Source organism: Orcinus orca, chromosome 5 (genome assembly GCF_937001465.1).
Source record: "Orcinus orca chromosome 5, mOrcOrc1.1, whole genome shotgun sequence".
Taxonomy (NCBI): Eukaryota; Metazoa; Chordata; class Mammalia; order Artiodactyla; family Delphinidae; genus Orcinus; species Orcinus orca.
The window spans coordinates 4,872,245-4,891,931 of NC_064563.1; the positions used below are offsets into that span (position 1 = coordinate 4,872,245).

General features: G+C 46.0%; 1 protein-coding gene across 11 annotated transcripts in view; it reads left to right on the forward strand.

Annotated features, from left to right (window-relative positions):
- THRB (thyroid hormone receptor beta) overlaps window positions 1-15,790 on the forward strand; it is a 392,184-nt gene extending 376,394 nt beyond the window's left edge. For all 11 annotated transcript variants that reach the window (XM_033431962.2, XM_049710126.1, XM_033431959.2 and 8 more), the window contains 3 exons: window positions 1,133-1,279; window positions 6,548-6,806; window positions 10,906-15,790. In XM_033431962.2, coding sequence (XP_033287853.2) covers window positions 1,133-1,279; window positions 6,548-6,806; window positions 10,906-11,147 — 648 coding nt within the window. In that variant the 3' untranslated portion in view covers window positions 11,148-15,790. The remainder of the gene's footprint in view (window positions 1-1,132; window positions 1,280-6,547; window positions 6,807-10,905) is intronic.
- The last annotated feature ends 3,897 nt before the right edge of the window (window positions 15,791-19,687 follow it).

Sequence of the window (19,687 nt, forward strand, 5' to 3'; positions counted from 1 at the left end):
ACCCTGCTGCCTGGCTCCTGCATGTGCACCGTGACTCTAGGCAAAGAGGGTCACCATCGGGCAGGGTAGGATCCTCTGATCCCCTTAAACTTCCTGGAAGACCAGCAATCGGTCCTGGCCTCAGGGGACCGTCTTTAACCTCCCTGGGTGCTCCTTTGCCCACCTGCCTGTTGGGAACTGGGTGAGAACCCCCTGAGGCGGTCATTGTCATCACAAGGACCAGTAGGGGTGACCGGGAGGGCTGCCCCTGGCAGGGAGCAGTGCTGACAACAGCAGATAGTGGAGAGGCCACAGCATGGCAGTCACTGGACAGCAGGCCGAGGAGCTGGAAGGCCCCAGTGGACATGGGGGCCTGGCGTGTGCACAGCGCCTGAGGGCTTGCGCGCGTGACGCTTCTGCACCAGCAGGTCTGGGGAGGGGGCCGGGATTCTGCATTTGCAGCAAGTCTCCAGGTGACACCCAAGCTGCTGACACCCACCCTGTGAGCAGCAAGGCGATGGACGGTTGCGAACAAGGGCAGAGAAGTCGTACCAGTAAATTCTCCACTCTGCCCTCCAGTTTGCCCAGCGTACACAGCCCAGTCCCTGGAGGCGACCCAAAGCAGAGGGCTTCCCCCAGCCCGCGGAGGCCTCCTCCAGCTGGCGTGTGGAGGGCTCGAGCGAAACAAAAGGCATCGGAAGCAAGAACGACGCCCCTGGGTGCTGTTGGCCAGGGCTCCCCATCCCTGCCCACGCCGTGCCCACCTCCCACAGAAAGGCACCCTCCAGAGTACGCCGTGCTCTGAAAACGGCACCCAGAGCCCCCAGAGCATAGGTCACCTTTGTGCAGTCAGAAGCATTCCTGTTGTTCCTCCCTCTCTCCCTCTTTCTCTCTCTCCCTCTTTCTCTCTCTCTCACTTTCTCTTTCTGCAGCAACAGTCCTGTGACCATGATCACTGGGGGCCTTTGAAAGCAATGGCCAAGACAGGTATCTTTGCCCAGAGAACTAAAGGGCGTGAAAACTGCAGGGTCGATTAACAAAAGATGCGGAAAGTGTACAGTATGTCAGTTCAGAAGAGATTTTCTGCCGCGTGAGAACCGTGATCCGTGATCCCTTCGATGTCTCCATTTAAATTTTCTTTGTCTCACCTCAGCCAGAAGACATTGGACAAGCGCCAATAGTAAACGCCCCAGAAGGTGGAAAGGTCGACTTGGAAGCCTTCAGCCATTTTACAAAAATCATCACACCAGCAATTACCAGAGTGGTGGATTTTGCCAAAAAGTTGCCTATGTTTTGTGAGGTGAGGAGATTGCTTTTCCTTCTTCATTCTTTCTCATTATAGTTTCCTCGATCTCCAGGAATACTGACTATGACGTGTAATTTAATACTAATTAGTCGGGGCTTAGTCATACGAAAGCCATGGCAGTACAGAACGGCAATGCACTGTTTCGTGCGCCTCCCCACCTTCTCTGTTGGGTCGTCATCCATTAGCTTGTCCACATGAGGTCGACAAAGAGCCTCTCGACCTGCCTGGCTCCAGGCGCAGGAAAACATGACCGCCATCGCTCCATCAGTCAGCACCTGTGATGTCCCGGTTGCCACGCCCAGGTTCGCCACATTAAATCCAGTCCTGCTAACAGATCAGCAGGATAGCTCTAATTAACCCCATTTCACAGATGGGGAAAATTAAGATGGAAGAGATGAATTTCACCCACTCAAGGTGAGGCCGTGGTTCTTTTGAGTCTCCATCTGTATTATTTCCACTACGTATCCCAGCAAGATGGCTGTGTGGTGGTTTCTTCATCCTCAAGGACAGGTGAAATGACCCTCACAGAGCAAGGATCTTAAAATCTCTTTAAGTCTTCCCTCTTAGAAGCTCACCCTTTCTTGCCCCACCTTCAGGGCACACTGAAGAGCTCACTCACCAGAGCTCATAGACTTTCCTCGGGACACTTCATCCCAACTGTAGCCGTCCTACCATGTGGGAGCTGAGGGCACGGGCTCCGCAGGGGCGAGCGTCCTTGATTAGTTATCAGATGTCTTCAAACCTTGGTTATCTCATCTTTAAAAGAGGAGTCAGAGTAAGATCTACCTCTTAGAACTATTAGGAGGCTTCAGTGGGATAATTTATGGGTAGTGCCTGGGTCATAAATGTTCCATAAATTTCAGCTGTGAATTCTGCTGTTCTTTCATCTATTACATTACCATTCTGTCTCTAATCTTTTTTTTTAATCAAATGGGGTTGATGATGTTTTCCGGAGAATCTTCCCCTTCGAAAAACCCCACCGAGGGCCAATCTGTTGCTCTTCAGAACTCCAAGAGGTCCCAGAAAGACAGCAAACAGAGAGGGCCACGTCCGCCCTGGGCCCCTTATGGAAGCTACCTGAGTGCCAGGGAACCTAGTATTCCCCAGAAGGAGGCTTAGTGTCCTCACCTGGAATGACCCCATCCCACCGTGGCCTCCAGTTCACGTGCGTCTGAGTTTGCAGTCAAGGGAGCCCGCTAGGATGCTGAGAGACCTCTGACCCTGATAGGGACCCTTCTCGTGGCCATTTCTGAGCCTGCACAGAAGCATACCCGGAAGGACAGAGCACTGGGCTTCGGGACGCAGGGATCCATCTGGTCGCAGGCCTCGCTGAGACAGAGCGTATGCCTCCTGGTCACCCCCGGCCGCAGGGTGCTAGGGGCCAGGCGCCACGCGGGCCGCCAGCAGCCGCATGGTGGGGACCACTCGTACCCACCCCCGGGGAGCCGGCGAGCCCTGGACGAGGAACTGTGACTTCTATCTGTATTTGGTGTGCTTTTCCATGCCTCCGACCATTTTTTTAAATTAACGTCTATTAAAGTTTTGGAGGCTGTTACAGAAATCATACGTATTCATTGGAGACCGACACAGCACAATAAAGGCAACGATTCACGGTAACACCACCAGGCGCTAAACTGCTGACATTTTGGAGCGTAGTTCCTTTTCTCAAATCTGTGTGTGTATACACACGTACATATATACACACACATACATATATGGAATATATTAATATAGTTTGTACCATAATGAACGTTCTACTTAGGAAACTACCTTTTCAAACTTTTTACTAAAGAGTAAGGGGCACATATCATAAAGGTGCAGGTCAATGAATTGTCACAGACCCAACACATCCGCGTAACCAGCACCAAGATAAAGAAACGGATCACTGCCAGCACCCTGGTGTTTAATGCCTTAACTTTCTCCCCTCAGCTGTAGAACATAACATTTAAGTATTCTCTCATGAAATAATATTGCTTAACTCTACAGTTAATTACTTTTTAAATTGTTATACAATTTTTAAAGGTTACTTTCCATTTAGTTATTACAAAATATGGCTCTATTCCCCGTGTTGTACAAGACACCCTTGAGCCATCTTATACTCAATAGGTTGTATCCCCCCTCCCCTCCCCCCTACTGGTAACCACGAGACAAAATAATATTTAATGACCACATAGTATGCTAAGGAATAGCTCTCCCATAACTTAGGTTATCTGCTGTTACAGGATCTTTAGCTCACATCCAGTTTTTCACTAATATAAATATTCTGCAGCGAGCATCCTGGTACCTATGCCCAGTTCACAAAGCTGCCTATTTCCTAAGGGCAAATCCTAGAAGTGGAATTTAAGGACCTTGGCTACACCTTTTAGGGCTCTCGATACGTGTTGCCAAGTTGCCCTCTAGAAAGTGTGTACCCTCTCGCGGCTGTGCCGTGGACACCGGCTTCCTCTGATTCCAGGTACCATCTTTCATTCCTGTGCACTGGGTTGAGTTTGTTTCCCTGGACCTCTCTTGGTCCTCTCTCTCCGGGCTGTGCCCTCTTTTCTCAGTCCCTGGTGTCTGGAAAGAACTCCGTTGAGTATGCTAGCTCTACAACTTGAGCTAGCCTGTCAGTCCTGTGTTCCCCTTTGAATACCCACCAGAAAATGTTTTTCAGAAAATGTAAAGCTCGTGGAAACCGGCCTCTGAGAGATATGTCAGTTAAAGAAAGAAAAGAAGCCTTCGCCACCACCAGCCACAAACACGCCGTGCACTTATGTCCTTGGCAAGGCTGAAGGCTCAGCACGCAACTTTTCAAGCATGAGTTGCGGCGAGCTTCTCCCTTCAAGTTTCCCTTAGGAATTTACATCTGCTTCAAAGTCATGATTTCATCTCTCTTTCAACCCTGATATTTTGTAGTCTCTAAACTGAAAAAAAATGTGGGCGGGCGGCTACTTTGACAGCAGAGATGCGTACGTTTCTGGTGTTTGTGGCCTCCTGAGGGCCTTTACCCTTTGACACCCTCTTTGGAACGCCAAAGAGGGAAATGAACTGTGGAGGCCCTGAGCTACCTGTGGAGTGGGCTGGAGACCCCAGGTGGCCTCGGACACCAGGAGTTTCGTGCCAGAGGCAATCTGACGCATCTGCTGTTCAAACCGCACTGCTATAGTTTTCTGCTAAGATCTATGCCAGCCTGCCAACCGAGGGCTTCGGAAGATCTGACGTCACTGCGGGCAGAGCTGCCAAAAGCGCACCTAAGAATCACTTGTTAGAGTGCAGGGCACTGGCGTCCCTGCCAATCCACCCGAGTGACGCTCTCCCAGGAGCCTCTCTGCCTGGCAGGCCCTTTCTGGAGCGTTCTCGCAATGGAAGTCTTTTGGCAGGTGACTAAGAGGTTGTTTGCCCACGTGCGGAAACAGGCCTCAGCAGGATCCTGCAAACCCCTCTTAAAGGAAAAGGCATCTGGCCTAGTTTTTAAACCGTTGGTGATCCTTGACAAATCCTTATTCTGCTTGTATTGAAATTTTAACTCTTAGCTGCATACTATGTGACAGCTTAAAAAAAAGAAAACAATGGTTTTATCTGATGAGTCATTTCTCTTTGCTACTCTATGTCCGTGGTTCTCAAGAGTGGGGTCCCTGAACCAGGTGCGTGGGCATCACCTGGGAACTCGGAGAATGCAGACACCGAGACGGCAAGGCCAGCAGTGTGTGTTTAACAAGCCTTCGGTGACAGTGATGGGGCTGCAGACAGGACCGCTGCCCTCGGCAGTTAAGCCAGTGTCCACACACTTGAGCCAACTTTCCACTTGCCTGTGGAGGATCTAGCTAAGCTCTGGTCTCCTGTTTCCTACCAGGCCCCAGGGCCAGGAATCCAAGGATGTAACTGAGGAGTACAAATTAGAGCCTAATTAAAAGCAAATTGCAGTCATTTTTTTTTTTTAATGAGTAGAAGGAGAGAATTCACATGAATGGATTCCAGAACCAAATACAAAATGCCTTTTATGCTATAGAGAAAGCAAAGCAATTAAACGGTAAGGTGGGTAGGTTGAGTTAGTAAAAAATATGAAATATCCCGTATTTTAAAGGTAATTCAGTAGTATTACTTTCAGTCTGACATAATATCCTAAATTGAACTAGTCAAGTGTTGCCAAGAGTATTTCCCAAAAGAGAACTGGTACCTGCTTTAACGAAAAGATAGAAATTGTGTGTCATTACACGTTCGTCGTTTACGGAGACGCACACCCAAAGCCCTTCAAAGAGTGAGCTCTCCCCTTCTCTTGGCCTTGGATTCTGACAGAGCTGGCTTCCACCCCTCGCCTCCCCCACAAACACTCATGGGACTCCCTAGCATGTCGCTCGATCTCTCAGTGCCTGAATTTCCACACCTGTCAGTAAAACTGGAATTAGAATATTTACCTCGCTGCATTGCTGCGAACATTAAACAAGGTGACGCATGTAAATCTTAGCACGATGCCCAATTCGTCAAAAACCCCCATTAACTAAGTCTTTCAAACTACTTTGATGACGGCACTTAAACATTCTCCCCCTCCAGAAAATCAAACTCCCATTTTGTATTATTTCTCTTCGCAAAGTTTTCTTTTTTTTAAGTTTATTATTGATGTTGTTATCACATCATCACAAACCCTAATTACCAGGGCAACCAAATGAGCTTAAAATGAGATTAGGACACTGGCGGAAAGATCCAGCATGTGGAGTGATTCTGGTGCCCGAGGTGCTGAGGAGAACGTAACGACCTAGGAGCCAGGAGGTCTGGATTCTGGTCTCACCTCTGGCTCACTAGGTGACTGAGCAAAGCTGGGGCATCTCTCCGTCTTGTGGGTGACATGCATCTGTAAGCGACCTCCTCGTTCTTGGCCTTTTAAGAGATTCAGGGAGCAAACTTGCTTCAAAAAACAGAGCAGGGCAGTTGCCAGCTGAACGGTGGAGTCAGCTGTTGACTGTTAGAGCTACCAGACCAAAATGGGGGTGCATTTAGGCAGGTCTCCGTTGGTGGTGTAATAGACACCCCCGTGACTAGCACAGTTTCACATGTGACTGGAATATAATGCAAACCACCAAGATTAAAGTTGGTGAAGATTACGAGCAGTCTGGAGTATGCAAAATGGTTGTGGCCGTCTGCAGCCGAGCAGGAAGGGAAGGCCACGGGCTCACAGAGGGCAGGACGGGTGCTGCTTGCGGGGGACCGTCCCCGTGGCCCTGGAGGCCCCGTGCGCGCTTCCTAACTGGCAACTGCTCCTTGCTGACGTGCCCTGGTTCTTTTCAGCTGCCATGCGAAGACCAGATAATCCTCCTCAAAGGCTGCTGCATGGAGATCATGTCCCTTCGCGCTGCTGTGCGCTACGATCCAGAAAGTGAGACTTTAACCTTGAACGGGGAGATGGCGGTGACTCGGGGCCAGCTCAAAAACGGGGGTCTCGGGGTGGTGTCCGATGCCATCTTCGACCTGGGCATGTCGCTGTCTTCTTTCAACCTGGATGACACTGAAGTCGCGCTCCTTCAGGCCGTCCTGCTGATGTCTTCAGGTGAGTGCGCCCAGACTGGGCATCCAGAGAGCTCGCGCTTGTCTGGTGTGCATTCAGATCACTTGATGAGTTTCCGGTCCCCCGGTAGCTTCAGAATCACGTCTCGCTCCCCTCCAGCAAGCGAGCGAGCGGGGGTTAGCCGACGGCCTGGGACCTGAAGGTGGGTGTCGGGCTCCTGATGCTTTCTGCAGTCTCCCCGTGTAGTGGGGAGGGAAAAGAGGAGCCGTGCTAAAGACTCGATGAAATGGTCCACCTTCCATAGACACTGCCTGGGGCGGTTGGCCAACCTGCCCCCCTCTGGTTTTGTGTGTACTGGACTTCGCACAGGATGCTGGTGTCACTCATACCCTTAGCCTCTGTGGTGGGCAGGCTCTGGCACGGCCTTCCCTTTTCCTCCTCTTCTGACGTTCACCCCCTCCTGTTGAGTGTGTGGGAACCCATGACCTACTCCACTTAGAATCTGGGGAATTCAGTGTCACCCACGTGACTGCGTGACATTATATTACACGCGAGTCCCTCTTGGGAGCAGATGTGCTCTGACAACTCTCCTTGCTCAGGAGAGCAAGCTCCTTGACAGGGAGCTGCTTGTGGCCCCTGGAAGCCGAGTGCAGTCTCCAGTCGACAGCCAGGGAGAAGCCAGGGCCCTCGGCCCATCAGTAGAATTATCCTTAAAGAAATAAAATGTGTAACTCATCTAAGGCCTCCCTGTGTGACCTCGAGTGAAGCTGCTAGGGTCTCTGGCCTTTAGTGTCCTTTAAAATAAAGAAACTGCACAAAGTAAGTGCAGAGCAACATCATGTTGATTTTCTGTCTGGATCAAAAGTTACAGGATCCTGTGGAGAATTTATCTGGCACATGCAAAGAGAGAGAGGAGACGGGGAACAGAAGGGAGATTCAGCAGAGCCTCAGAGCAGCAGCATTAAATATGAAGGAAAACACGAAATTAAAATGCACAAATGGCAATTTGAGCTGGATAGCAGATTTCAAAAGCCAGCATATTTTGTTTAAACTCAGAAGGGTGCATTGAGACAATAGCCCTGATTCTTCCTTTCAGATTAAGCAGAACCCTACTTAGAGTTTTACTAATACAGATATTTCAATAACTAGACACGTGAAGCATGAATGTATGTGATCAGAGCCACAACCTGAGAAGTGGGCAGGGGGATGGCAGGGCTCCCTGAAGCTGTATGAGGAATTCATTCAGGTTTATGCAGTTTTTTTTTTAAATTTTTATTGAGGTATAATTGTCATATAACATTGCATTAGTCTCAGGTGTACAAGATAATGATTGGATATTTGTATATCCATCCCCATATATAGCTGCACATTTTTTTCTTGCGATGAGGACTTTTACGCTCTTAGCAACTTGCAAATGTGCAGTTACAGTATTATTAGCTATAGTCACCTGTACATTACATCCCTATGACTTATTTCTTTTATAACTGGAAGTTTGTACCTTTTGACCCCCTTCACCCATCTCACCCACCCACCCCCGTCCTCTGGTAACCGCCAATCTGCTGTGTCTGTGAGCTTGCTGGGGTTTTGTTTGTTTTTAGATTCCACAGATAAGTGAGACCATACGGTACTTGTCTTTCTCTGACTTGTTTCACTTAGCATAATGCCCTCCAGATCCATCCATATTGTTGCAAATGGCAAGATTCCATTCTTTATGACTAAATAGTATTCCAGGGTGGGGGGGGTGTGTGTGTGTGTGTGTGAATCACGTCTTCTTTATCCATTCATCCATCAATGGACACTTAGGTTGTTTCCACACTTTAGCTATTGTAATAATGCTTCAGAGAACATGGCGGGTGCAGATATGTCTTTGATGACTTAGTGATTTTGTTTTCTTCAGATAAATACCCAGAAGTGGGATTGTTGGGTCATATGGTAGCTCTATTTTAATTTTTTGAGGAACCTCCATACTGTTTTCCACAGTGGTTGTACAAACTTACATTCCCCAAAATAGTGCGTAAGCGTTCCCGTGTTATTTTTCTTTTTGATAATAGCCATTCTGACAGGTATGAGGTGATACCTAATTGTGGTTTTGATTTGCATTTCCTTGATGATTAGTGATGCTGGGCATCTTTTCATGTCCCTGTAGGCCACTGGTATGTCTTCTTTGGGAAAATGTCTATTCAGATCCTCTGCCCATGTTTCAAGTGGATTGGTTGGCTTTTTGCTATTGAGTTGTATGAGTTTTTTATATATTTTGGATATTAACCCCTTATCAGATATATGATTTGAAAATATCTTCTCCCATTCAGTAAGTTGCCTTTTCATTTTGTTGATGGTTTCCTCTGCTGTGCAGAAGATTTTTAGCTTTACATAGTTCTCCTTGCTTATTTTTGCTTTTGGAGTCAAATCCAAAAAATCGTTACCAAGACCTAGGTCAGGTAGCTTACCACCTATGTTTTTCTAGGAGTTTTATGGTTTCAGGTCTTATATTCAAGTCTTTAATCCATTTTGAGCTAATTTTTGTATATGATATGAGACAGGGGTCCAGTCTCATACTTTTGCATGTGGCTATCCAGTTTTCCCAACACCATTTATTGAAGAGACTGTCCTTTCCCTGTTGTATATTCTTGGCTCCTTTGTCGTTAACTAATTGACCACATATGCATGGGTTTATTTCTAGGCCTTCTGTTCCATTGATCTATGTGTCCGTTTTTATGCTAATACCATACTGTTTTGATTACTATAATTTTGTAATATTATTGTAAATCAGAGAGTGTGACACCTCCAGCTCCGTTTTCCTTTCTCAAGATTGCTTTGGCTATTCGGGGTCTTTTACGTCTCCGTACAAATTCTGGCGTTGTTTAATCTATTTCTGTGAAAAATGCCATTGAATTTTGATAGGGATTGCATTGAATCTGCAGATTGCTTTGAGTAGCATAGACATTTTAACAATATTAATTCTTCCAACCCATGAGCATGGGATATTATTCCACTTTTTGTGTCTTCTTCAATTTCTTTCATCCGTGTCTTATAGTTTTCAGTGTACAGGTCTTTTACCTCTTTGGTTGAATTTATTCCTAGGTATTTTATTCTTTTTGATGCAGTTGGGAATGTTATCTGCAAATAGTGACAGTTTTACTTTTTCCTTTCCAATTTGGATGTCTTTTATTTCTTTTTCTTGCCTAATTGCTGTGGATAGGACTGGTAATCCTATGCTGAATAAAAGTGGCAAGAGTGGGCATCCTTGTCTTGTCCTCTATCTTAGAAGAAAAGTTTTCAGCTTTTCATCATTTAGTATGATGTTAGCTGTGGGCTTGTCATATATGGCCTTTATTATGTTGAGGTACAGTCCCTCTGTACCCACTTTTGCAACCCAATCGCTTGCAGCCTAGATATTCCCCTGTCATCCAGCCTTCTTTTGACATCCTTCTATCATTTTTTTGAAACTGCCTTGATTCCTCTCCTACACCAGTGGTCCTCCCAAGACTTGGGGAGGTTTCCTGGGCTGTACATGGTCATGGTCTCCTCTAGCTCCAGCTTCCCACTGTGACTCTTCTCTGCACAGGGTGACCCTAGCGTCGCTCACGTCCTCTTTTCTTTTCATTTTAATTTCCCAAGACACCACCAACCCAGGGCTGCTACGGTAGCAACCAAAGGTATAAGGGACGGGAAGGTAAACAACTAAAATTTGATATCGTGCTGCTTTGTCTTCACCAGCGTTTCTTCCCATCGGACAGTCCTCCTCTGGCATCCAGGCCTCCTGAGATCTTCGCAATCTCTCTTCTCTGCATTTCCATGCTTGTCAAAACCCTTCCTTATTATGCAGAGTATTTCAGCTCTCTAGGCAAGGCTCCTCTTTCTGTGGCCTAGGAGGGAGGCAACCCCCTTCACACCCAAGGAGGTGATTTGTCTAAACTAGAGACATTTATCTGAACAAAGCATTGACTCGCTTCATGTAAGTTATGCCACTCCCTGGTATCTTGGTCCCTGATGCCCCAGAGTTCCTATAGCCTCCATGCCCATTCCTAGGAGTTGAAAGTCCCCAGATCAGCCCACTTCACATGAAAGGGCTTGAACTGGACCAGGCAAGGCTTCTCATTTCTGCCTCCAAATTAACCTCCATCTTCTTTCTTCCCCTCAGACCGCCCAGGGCTTGCCTGTGTTGAGAGAATAGAAAAATACCAAGATAGTTTCCTGCTGGCCTTTGAACACTATATCAATTACCGGAAACACCACGTGACTCACTTTTGGCCAAAACTCCTGATGAAGGTGACAGATCTGCGGATGATTGGAGCCTGCCATGCCAGCCGCTTCCTGCACATGAAGGTGGAATGCCCCACGGAACTCTTTCCCCCATTGTTCTTGGAAGTGTTTGAGGATTAGACTGACTCATTCTCATAATTCCAACAGCACTGCTGGGTGTCATTTCATTCCATTGCCTAGCTCTTTTTTGTTTGTTCCTTTATTTCTCTGTGTTGGGAGGGATTGTTTGGGGGAAAGGGGAGGTAGTCCTTGGCCTAGACATGGATGAAATTGCCCCTTGAATGCGGGTACTTGTAACTACTGCATTTTGTTCTCCAGTCCTTTGATGTGAATGCTTTGGAGGTTTTACAGTTGTGGAGGTGGCAGGGGACAATCATTAATTCACCAGCACCAAGCCATCACCAGCTCCCATCTGTCCCAGTCAGAGACTGGAGCGAGCAGAATGGTGCGGCAGAAGACTAAAGAAGACTTAAAACCAAGACAATATCGTCATCTTGAACCTATCCTGATTTTTGCAGCACTCATATTAGCACGTTGCAGACCACCTTTGGTTAGATGTGGCTTTCAGCTTACTAGGGAAAGGTCTGAACAAATTTTTACCTATTCAAGAGCATGCTGTTTTCAGCACTCTTTATTCTCTCTTAGCAGCCTAACCTGGAATGTATAGGAATATTTGTTTCCCAACAATTAGCTGTCCTTTCACTATAATTGTTACAATCCTATGATTTAATTCGAGTTATACAAGGGCATGACTCAAAGATGTGCAGGTGTTTGACTGATTCAGGCCAACTAGGAAAATAATTTCTTGCAGTAAGCCCAAAGAAATTCGAAGTCTTCACGAATGTCAGTGACTCAACAGTTTCCAAAAGTTCACCTAGTGTTACCTCATAGTAAGAAGGCTTCTTACAGTTTAGGCTCAGAGAAAATTCCCACAAAAATCAAACCTATTTTACGGTGTTGTCGCTGTTCGGTGACATCTGACCCCTCACCTCCCAAACTCCTGAGGTTATCCGGCCTGACTGCATCTCTGCTGAGCCGACAACACACCTCCCTATGGATCAACCCTTCTGACCAAGGAGCGATAACAAGCTGAAATCTAAGTCTTGTTCTGGAGGGATGCCGGGGAGAGATTAGTGCAGTTGCGTTCTAAGTTGAAGGAAATGCAGCGCTCTTAGAGCCTCCTCTCATCCCGATGCTCTGAGGTTGCTTCCTTCTGGTCTTAGATCCTCAGGCTCTTTGCTTTACTTACAAGTGTGTCCTAGGCCCCTTTTCCCTCTGACTCTGAGGCTTGGCTCTCACCAAACAAAGCCTGGTGCGGCCACTGACCCTCTCTGTCCCTCTGATAGCCTTGCCCTGGAAGACACTCAGCAGGAAGCACCTGTAGACCATGCACACGAACCCTCACTCACCCTCCCTGCCCAACCAGCCTCCCCAGTGACAAACGCTGGAGTAGGGTGTGCCCAGGCGGCACATGGTGCCCCTGGTCACTTCAATGTCAGAAGACGGGCAAAGGATATACCCATGCAATCGAATGTATCTCATTCTTCACTGGCATGGTAGACAGAAACTATTCCTCTGCCTGCCTTGTACTGCCTTATCCTGGAAGTATTTGGGAAAATAAGCCATATCAGTGAAACTTGCCTAAAAACCACATGGATTCATTCTTTTTTAACTAGCCCAGAAGCCAGGGTGCCTGAGTTCTAGTGTGTGCTGTCAAGTGGTAGATGTGTGACCTTGAGTCTTGGTTTTCTCACCTGATGAATAGGTAGGTCATGAACTCTAAAATCCTTCCCGTCCTTAATACTGTACTAGTTTGGGGGATGGGAGAAGGGGGGATCAGGTTCTTTTGATGGTTTCTTTCACATTCAAATTTCTAACTTTATTAGACAGAAATTGTGGCCCTCTTAACAGTTAAGGAAAGTATATGTGGTGTTGATTCAAAATAGGAATTTGACATACTTCTCATCAGTTATTTAGAGAAAGGCATGATGGCTTTGGGAAAGGAAGAACAGCATTAAAAATCCCAAGTGTGACCAGAAATAATCTGGGAGGAAAATGATTTGTTTAAAGTGCTAAAGCAATTATACTGGCTTCTGGGGAGGAAAGAAAACAAGAACAGCACTATGGAACTTGCTAACCAGAGAAAGGAAATAGGTGGAGAGGTTGAAATTATGAACATGAAGTTCACGGGCAGACTACTGGCTTTGACTTATCTACAGTGTTTTGGTTCTGTTTTCTTAGGCAGCCTCTAGCCAGTCTCCTCAAGCCCTCATGTTAACCTCTCAGCTCCCTCCATTGACTCTCCTTGGAGAACTACTCTTTGAAACATAAGCGTTTCATCACCTTCTCTGCTCTGGGGCAACTCTGAGAAGCTTTTCAGGGTGGGGCAGGTTTTCCCTCCGAAGGGAAGGAGAGAAAAGCAAGCAGGGGGATCCTGGAGGTTCTCCTCGGTCAGCAGAGCTCCCCAGGAAAGTCTCCTCAGTTTGTTTGACAGAGATTCCCCAGTGCGTCAGACACCCCCAGATTCAGTGTAGCTAACAGCCTGATCTACAGCTGCACTGCAGTACTTTAGGGATTAACAGGATTGGCCACTGGCCCAGCAGTTTGGTAGATCCACAGCCACCCAACCAGCCCCAAGTAAGTATGTGTGACCCTTGGCTCCCTACACGATTGCCTTAAGCAGGCAAACCCCTGATCTAAACATCTTGTCGAAGGCTGACTACTTTATACTGAGTAGGACAAGCCTTCAGGTACTTCAGGTTGAAAGGAAAGGCCATAAGGACTGAAAGCACAACCCCAGTGGTCAAGGTGACTCATTCCTTCTGTAACTGATTGAGGTACTTAGTGCACCTCAAGACTCCATCCTATAAAACTCGATTAGGAGGGATCTGCTCTGGATTATTTTAAACATTTTTTCTTATGTTGTCCAGACTTTCAAATCAAATGTGGACTGACTGAAACCCTTCCCAGCGGGGAGACATCCCAGTAGAGGAGAACACACCGTACAACTGGGATTCCTATTTATAAATCACTTAAATTTGGGGTGTCCGGTGTGTGTGTGTATGTGTGTGTATGTATGTGTGTGTGTGTGTGTGTGTGTGTGTGTGTGTGACCCTCAAGTGTACTTTGCTCTTCAATTAGACGTGAAGCATTTCTAGAAATAGTGACAAAAGTTAAGATCTTTTCTTCTTTACGATTCTGCTCAAAACACCACATGCCGCCTCCGAGCTTCTGCTAGTCACATGAGCCTCGGTCCTCAATGGCACACTTTGCCGTGTTGCTGCCTCAGCCCTGTGATGCCTCTCACCTGCGCCCCGAGAGACGCCTCTTCCACCTGCAGCGCGGTCATCGGACCGCCCAGCCCGGCTCCACCCCCGCGTCGCCTCTGAGTGAACAGGGGTGCAGGCTTGGTTCCTCCTCAGCCCTAAACCCCCTCAGACCCAGCCTCCATGAACTGCGGATGCCCTCAAAGCATGTCACTGTCCGTGATACATTTTTATTCTATGGACCTCTAACCCATTCGTGTCATGTTGACCTTTTGCTGCATGAGTCATAAAATATGAAACTGGTCTCATGGTTTTTGAAACGTAGCCAGCATTTGTAAGGCTAAACCTTTTTCGTAAACTGAATTGAAGTGAATAACCAGGCCACAGTTCCTCTTCAAAAGGAGAACGCTTACAGACATTTGAATCTCGTTGTCCTTTCCAATGGCTACGGCATCAAGGTTCTAAAATAAGCTCGTAATTTTTCCTGTTATTTTAATAATATGGAGATATTAGCATAGTGTTTCTTTTGATAGGGACAGACTATAATCCATATTTAAATTTTATAGAGAAGAAATTTTATTGTACTGTGATGTAGATATTTATTATCCAGGTAAGGATTTGCCCGGTGTGTATTTTTTACAATTGAAACATTTTACTTTAATCTTTAAAAGAAAAATAAAAACTTTAAACACACACACACACACACACACACACACACACACACACACAGACTAAGGGAAAAAAAGGTTTGGCCTTATCACAGAAGTTTTACTGTGCTGTACAAATGTTTGCAAATGCAAAAAGTGTGCATTTCTAGTGTGTTTCTACATTCATTAATGCCGCCTTCAAGAGCAATATCGTGCAGATACAATGCTGTTTGTGGCTTTCTGTTGCACAGTTAAAGCTGACCCACCTTATGCACAAGACAATCAGATTTAACTCTGTCCTCCTCAGGATGCAGATGATACCCATGTACGTTACGGAGCACAATGCAAGACAAAGGAAGACACTTTGATTACATGTGTATTGCTGACATAGAAGATGTCAGGGCATGCATGAGTTGACATTATGCCACCCCTTTCTTTTAGTTCTTCCTAATTGGCATTTTTCATCTGATTATAGAGCCAAATTAGTTATGAAGCCTTTCTTCAGAGAAAACACCTTTTATCCCCCATCATGTTTTCATGTCCTGAGAATCAGAAAAATTCAACAGAATAGGAAAAGATTTACAGTCATCGGAAGATTTGTTTTGCAAACGGTGTTAAGTGATATTGCTAGATCGGTAATATTTTTTTCAGCCTAAAACTCTATTGAAATCTGTGATCAAAATGTTTTAAACTATCCAAAATGAAAATTTGTATATTTGGGAAAAATGGATTTTTACATAGCTTTTGTATGCAGATATTAAATTGTAATTATGACTATAGCGGACGTAGATAAACTCATAAGCTACAATTCTAAAAAAGAAAAAAAAGAAAAAGCTTATAACGGATATAATTTCCTGTCTCTTTTTTAAATATTATTATTTCCTACATAAGCACAGGGTTGCCTACTCTTCTCATCTCGCTGCTTCCAAAGGAAGGAAAACAGGGATGTAAGGGCATTTGTTTCATAAACATCCACTAGAATTAGCAAATATTCTTGGGAGGAGGGCATGGGGGGATGGAGGGAAGTAAAAGGCTAATGGGAGATATCCTCTTTGGAAGGGGCCACAGAAATGGGGTGAGGAGGGAAGAGTGAAGTTTTTGCAGCTAAAGGAGTACATTCATCATTTTATCTCAAAATGTTCTAGAATATTATTAATGGAATTATACTACCATCAGCTATCAATATACGTCTCAATCCCCAATCCTCTGAACACATGTGAGTTAGGACTCTTGCTGTGATTGAGTGGCAAAAAAAAGCGCCTAATGGGAATATATTGTCCATAATATCTGGCAAGTCAGGAGTGAGATGGCTTCAGGCATGGCTGGATCTGGGCACTCAGTACGTCAGGATGTGCCTCTTTTCATCCCTCTGTGCAGATCTCCCTTTGTACAAATTTCCTTCAGGTGGACTTCATGCTCACATAGCCTTTCCTCCTATGGTGGCCCCTGGTAGCTCCAAGATTAGCCTTCTAGCTCCAAACCAGTGGAAAGAGAGTTTCTCTTCCCCAACAGCTCCAGTGAAAATCCTGAGCCTACTCCTCACTGGCCCAAATTGAGTCATGTGCCCATTCCTGAGGCAGTCACGGTGCCAGGGAGGACAGATATGCTAATTAGCTTAATCCTCTGAAATCCTGGAACTGGGTGGAGGAAAGAGGGATAACGAGCCCCATCTAAACTGGACCAAGGGTTGAGTCAGGAATGGTTCCTCAAAGAATATTCTAAGTCTTACTACTATAAGAAGTGGGAGGAACAGCAAGCAAGCAAAAGAACAAATGCCCAGAGCAATGGTTCGGTCTGAAAGCACATGCATTTCTGATTCAGCAACAAGTCTCCTGAACAGGGAGGAAGCTCAGCACGATTTGGCCGGGTCGTGCAAGACCATCTTCTAAGGGGCCAGGTGAACCACTGCATCTCCGGACGGCTCCCGTGGGACTGGGGAAGTAATTCATCTACCAGCTCAAAACACCATGGTTGTACACGCGTGTACAACCAGCTTGTACACGCCTGGCCACAGAGCAGCTCTGGGGGTGTCTCTTGCTTTGGGAGCAACAGCAATCCCCCAAGTGGAGAAAGTTCTCTCCACTCCCACAGCTGGGCACAGTCCATCTAGACTGGGTGACAGACCAGGTGACGAGTGGGGTGAAACAAATGGCCCAGGCCCTGGGCAGACAACCGGGGTTAGAGGATCTGCAATGACCTGATACAGGGCTCCTCCAGCCGACAAGTGCTATGGCCGTCTGGAGAAGCGGCACCAATTCCAAAGAGAATCGTGAAGCTCCACGAACAGCCAAACCTATATTTCAACTGTACCATGAATGTGGATGCATACAGGCTTTTAGTTTAATATAAACTGATCATGTAAATTGTCCACTTGGCTACATTTCCTAAGAGTAGCTGAAAGAACTCAATAGACCATTGATTTAATTAAATGATACTAGTTGTTCTTACAAGGCCAAATTTTTTTTCCATATAAATATCTAGCTGAATATTTTGTAGAAGCCAAGAGAATTTTTTTATTTTTTCCGTACAAAACCTCACATTGGTGCACACGTGTTTGGAATCAATACATATGAAAAGTGAAGTCAGATGATGTGGCATGAAAACTCTTCTTTTTTAGGATAGACTGAAACCATCATCTTTATTTTCTTTTGACTTGTTTGCACTAATTGCAAGGAGGGAGGGCAGAGGCACATAGAGTAAACCATCTTCAAGTTTAGCAAGTTTGAACACTCTTGTGCCCACACATCCCAACAGATATAGAGACATGAAAAACACCCCTCAGTTTTACGCTGAATCCCACAAAGATGCTGCAGTTTTCTGTGTTGTAGACATGCAGGTTTTTTTGAATTCTAAGGATGTTAAAATTTTCTGTATGGTCATCTTTAGCCTCGAAGAGAGGTTTGAGGATTTCTTTCCACTACCTGGAATCAAAGCCAAATAGGGTCCTTGGAACAATAAATTATTTCAAAAGATGAAGAACCCAAAACCAAGGATCATTCATCGATACGGGAGCTGCTTTGTGAGAATCCAATTGCACGCTTCAGAAAGTGCACCTTCATTTTCTCCAGTACTTTGGTACAAACAGCACTCATCATGTACTCTCCACTCCAGAATCCCAGCAGCCTTCCCAGAGGATGGGCTGGGTGTCGGTGTTGCCTTCCGGAATTCTCCACTGCCACAGTGGAGTATATAATAACAGCCCACCACGTAATGAATGCCTACTCAAAGTCAGGAATCATACCAGACCCTCTGTATTATACCTTTAATCCTCCAAGTAAACGCACAAAGTAGGTGTTAGTACCCTTATTTGACAGTGAGGAAATGGAGGCTCAGTATGAATAAGCAACTCATCCAACATCACACAATGGACAAGCGTCAGAGCACATAGGGTCCCAAGATCCGTATCCGTTTTACAACCTGCACTATTAAGACCACCATAGACTTAGCTCCTGAAGAAAGAGCAAAGGCAACTCTGCTCTGGAAATGTTTACCATTCCCCTTCCAAAGAAGCTCCCCTACCCTAATGCAAAAAACACGTCCATCCTGAAGAACAGGCACCTGGCCTCTCATTAGGTGTTGTCTATTGCAAAATCACTCATTGGTGTTGCAACACGAAGAGTAATTTCTCTTGGCAGGACCTGTTTATAACCCAGCTGACCTCTAGAGGTGTCAGTCTAACAGGAGGACATTTTGTTTGGCTAAGCATTTGGGTGTCCGAGTGACCAGTTAAGTTTGGGGAGAGCCAAAGTGCTCTGCATAATGAAAGGAGAATTTACAGCAACGCAGGTTGAGGGGCTACAGAGAGGACACGGAGAAACACTTAAGATTCAAGATAGGGGCTTCCCTGGTGGCGCAGTGGTGAGAGTCCGCCTGCCGATGCAGGAGACACGGGTTCGTGCCCGGGTCCGGGAAGATCCCACATGCCGCGGAGCGGCTGGGCCCCTGAGCCATGGCCGCTGAGCCTGCGCGTCCGGAGCCTGTGCTCCGCAATGGGAGAGGCCACAACAGTGAGAGGCCCACTTACCGCAAAAAAAAAAAAGATTCAAGAGAGGACATCATGAGACAACTCTCTCAGCTTTAGATAATCAACTTAAAATTGTCAAATGCATGGTGCGGGTGAATTTCTTTTAGAAACAAATGAAAAGGGACATTCAGTTACCATCTTGATATGAAACAACAGAACCCCAGGTCAAAGGGGATCTTGATAATACATTATCCCAGAATTCATGGGGGTTCCTTTTTTTTTTTCCCAGGCCCAAGGAGCACTATTTATTTATTTATTAACATCTTTATTGGAGTATAATTGCTTTACAATGGTGTGTTAGTTTCTGCTTTATAACAAAGTGAATCAGCTATACATATACATATATCCCCATATCTCTTCCCTCTTGCGTCTCCCTCCCTATCCCACCCCTCCAGGCGGTCACAAAGCACTGAGCTGATCTCCCTGTGCTATGCGGCTGCTTCCCACTAGCTATCTACCTTACGTTTGGTAGTGTATATATGTCCATGCCACTCTCTCACTTTATCTAGTTTCAAAAAAATTGAAAGAACAGTTTTTCAATGCAATTTCACCTAGCTCCGAAGACAGGGCTCTAGCTGACGTCTGGAAGATATATTTATTTAAGGCTGCACATAGACAGGAGGATAAGTAACTAAATTGAAGGTCCTTGTGGAACTTTCCACAGGAAAGCAATAAAAGCCTCTTTTATCCAACTTTCACTCTTACCTGCAATTAAAGGAAGAC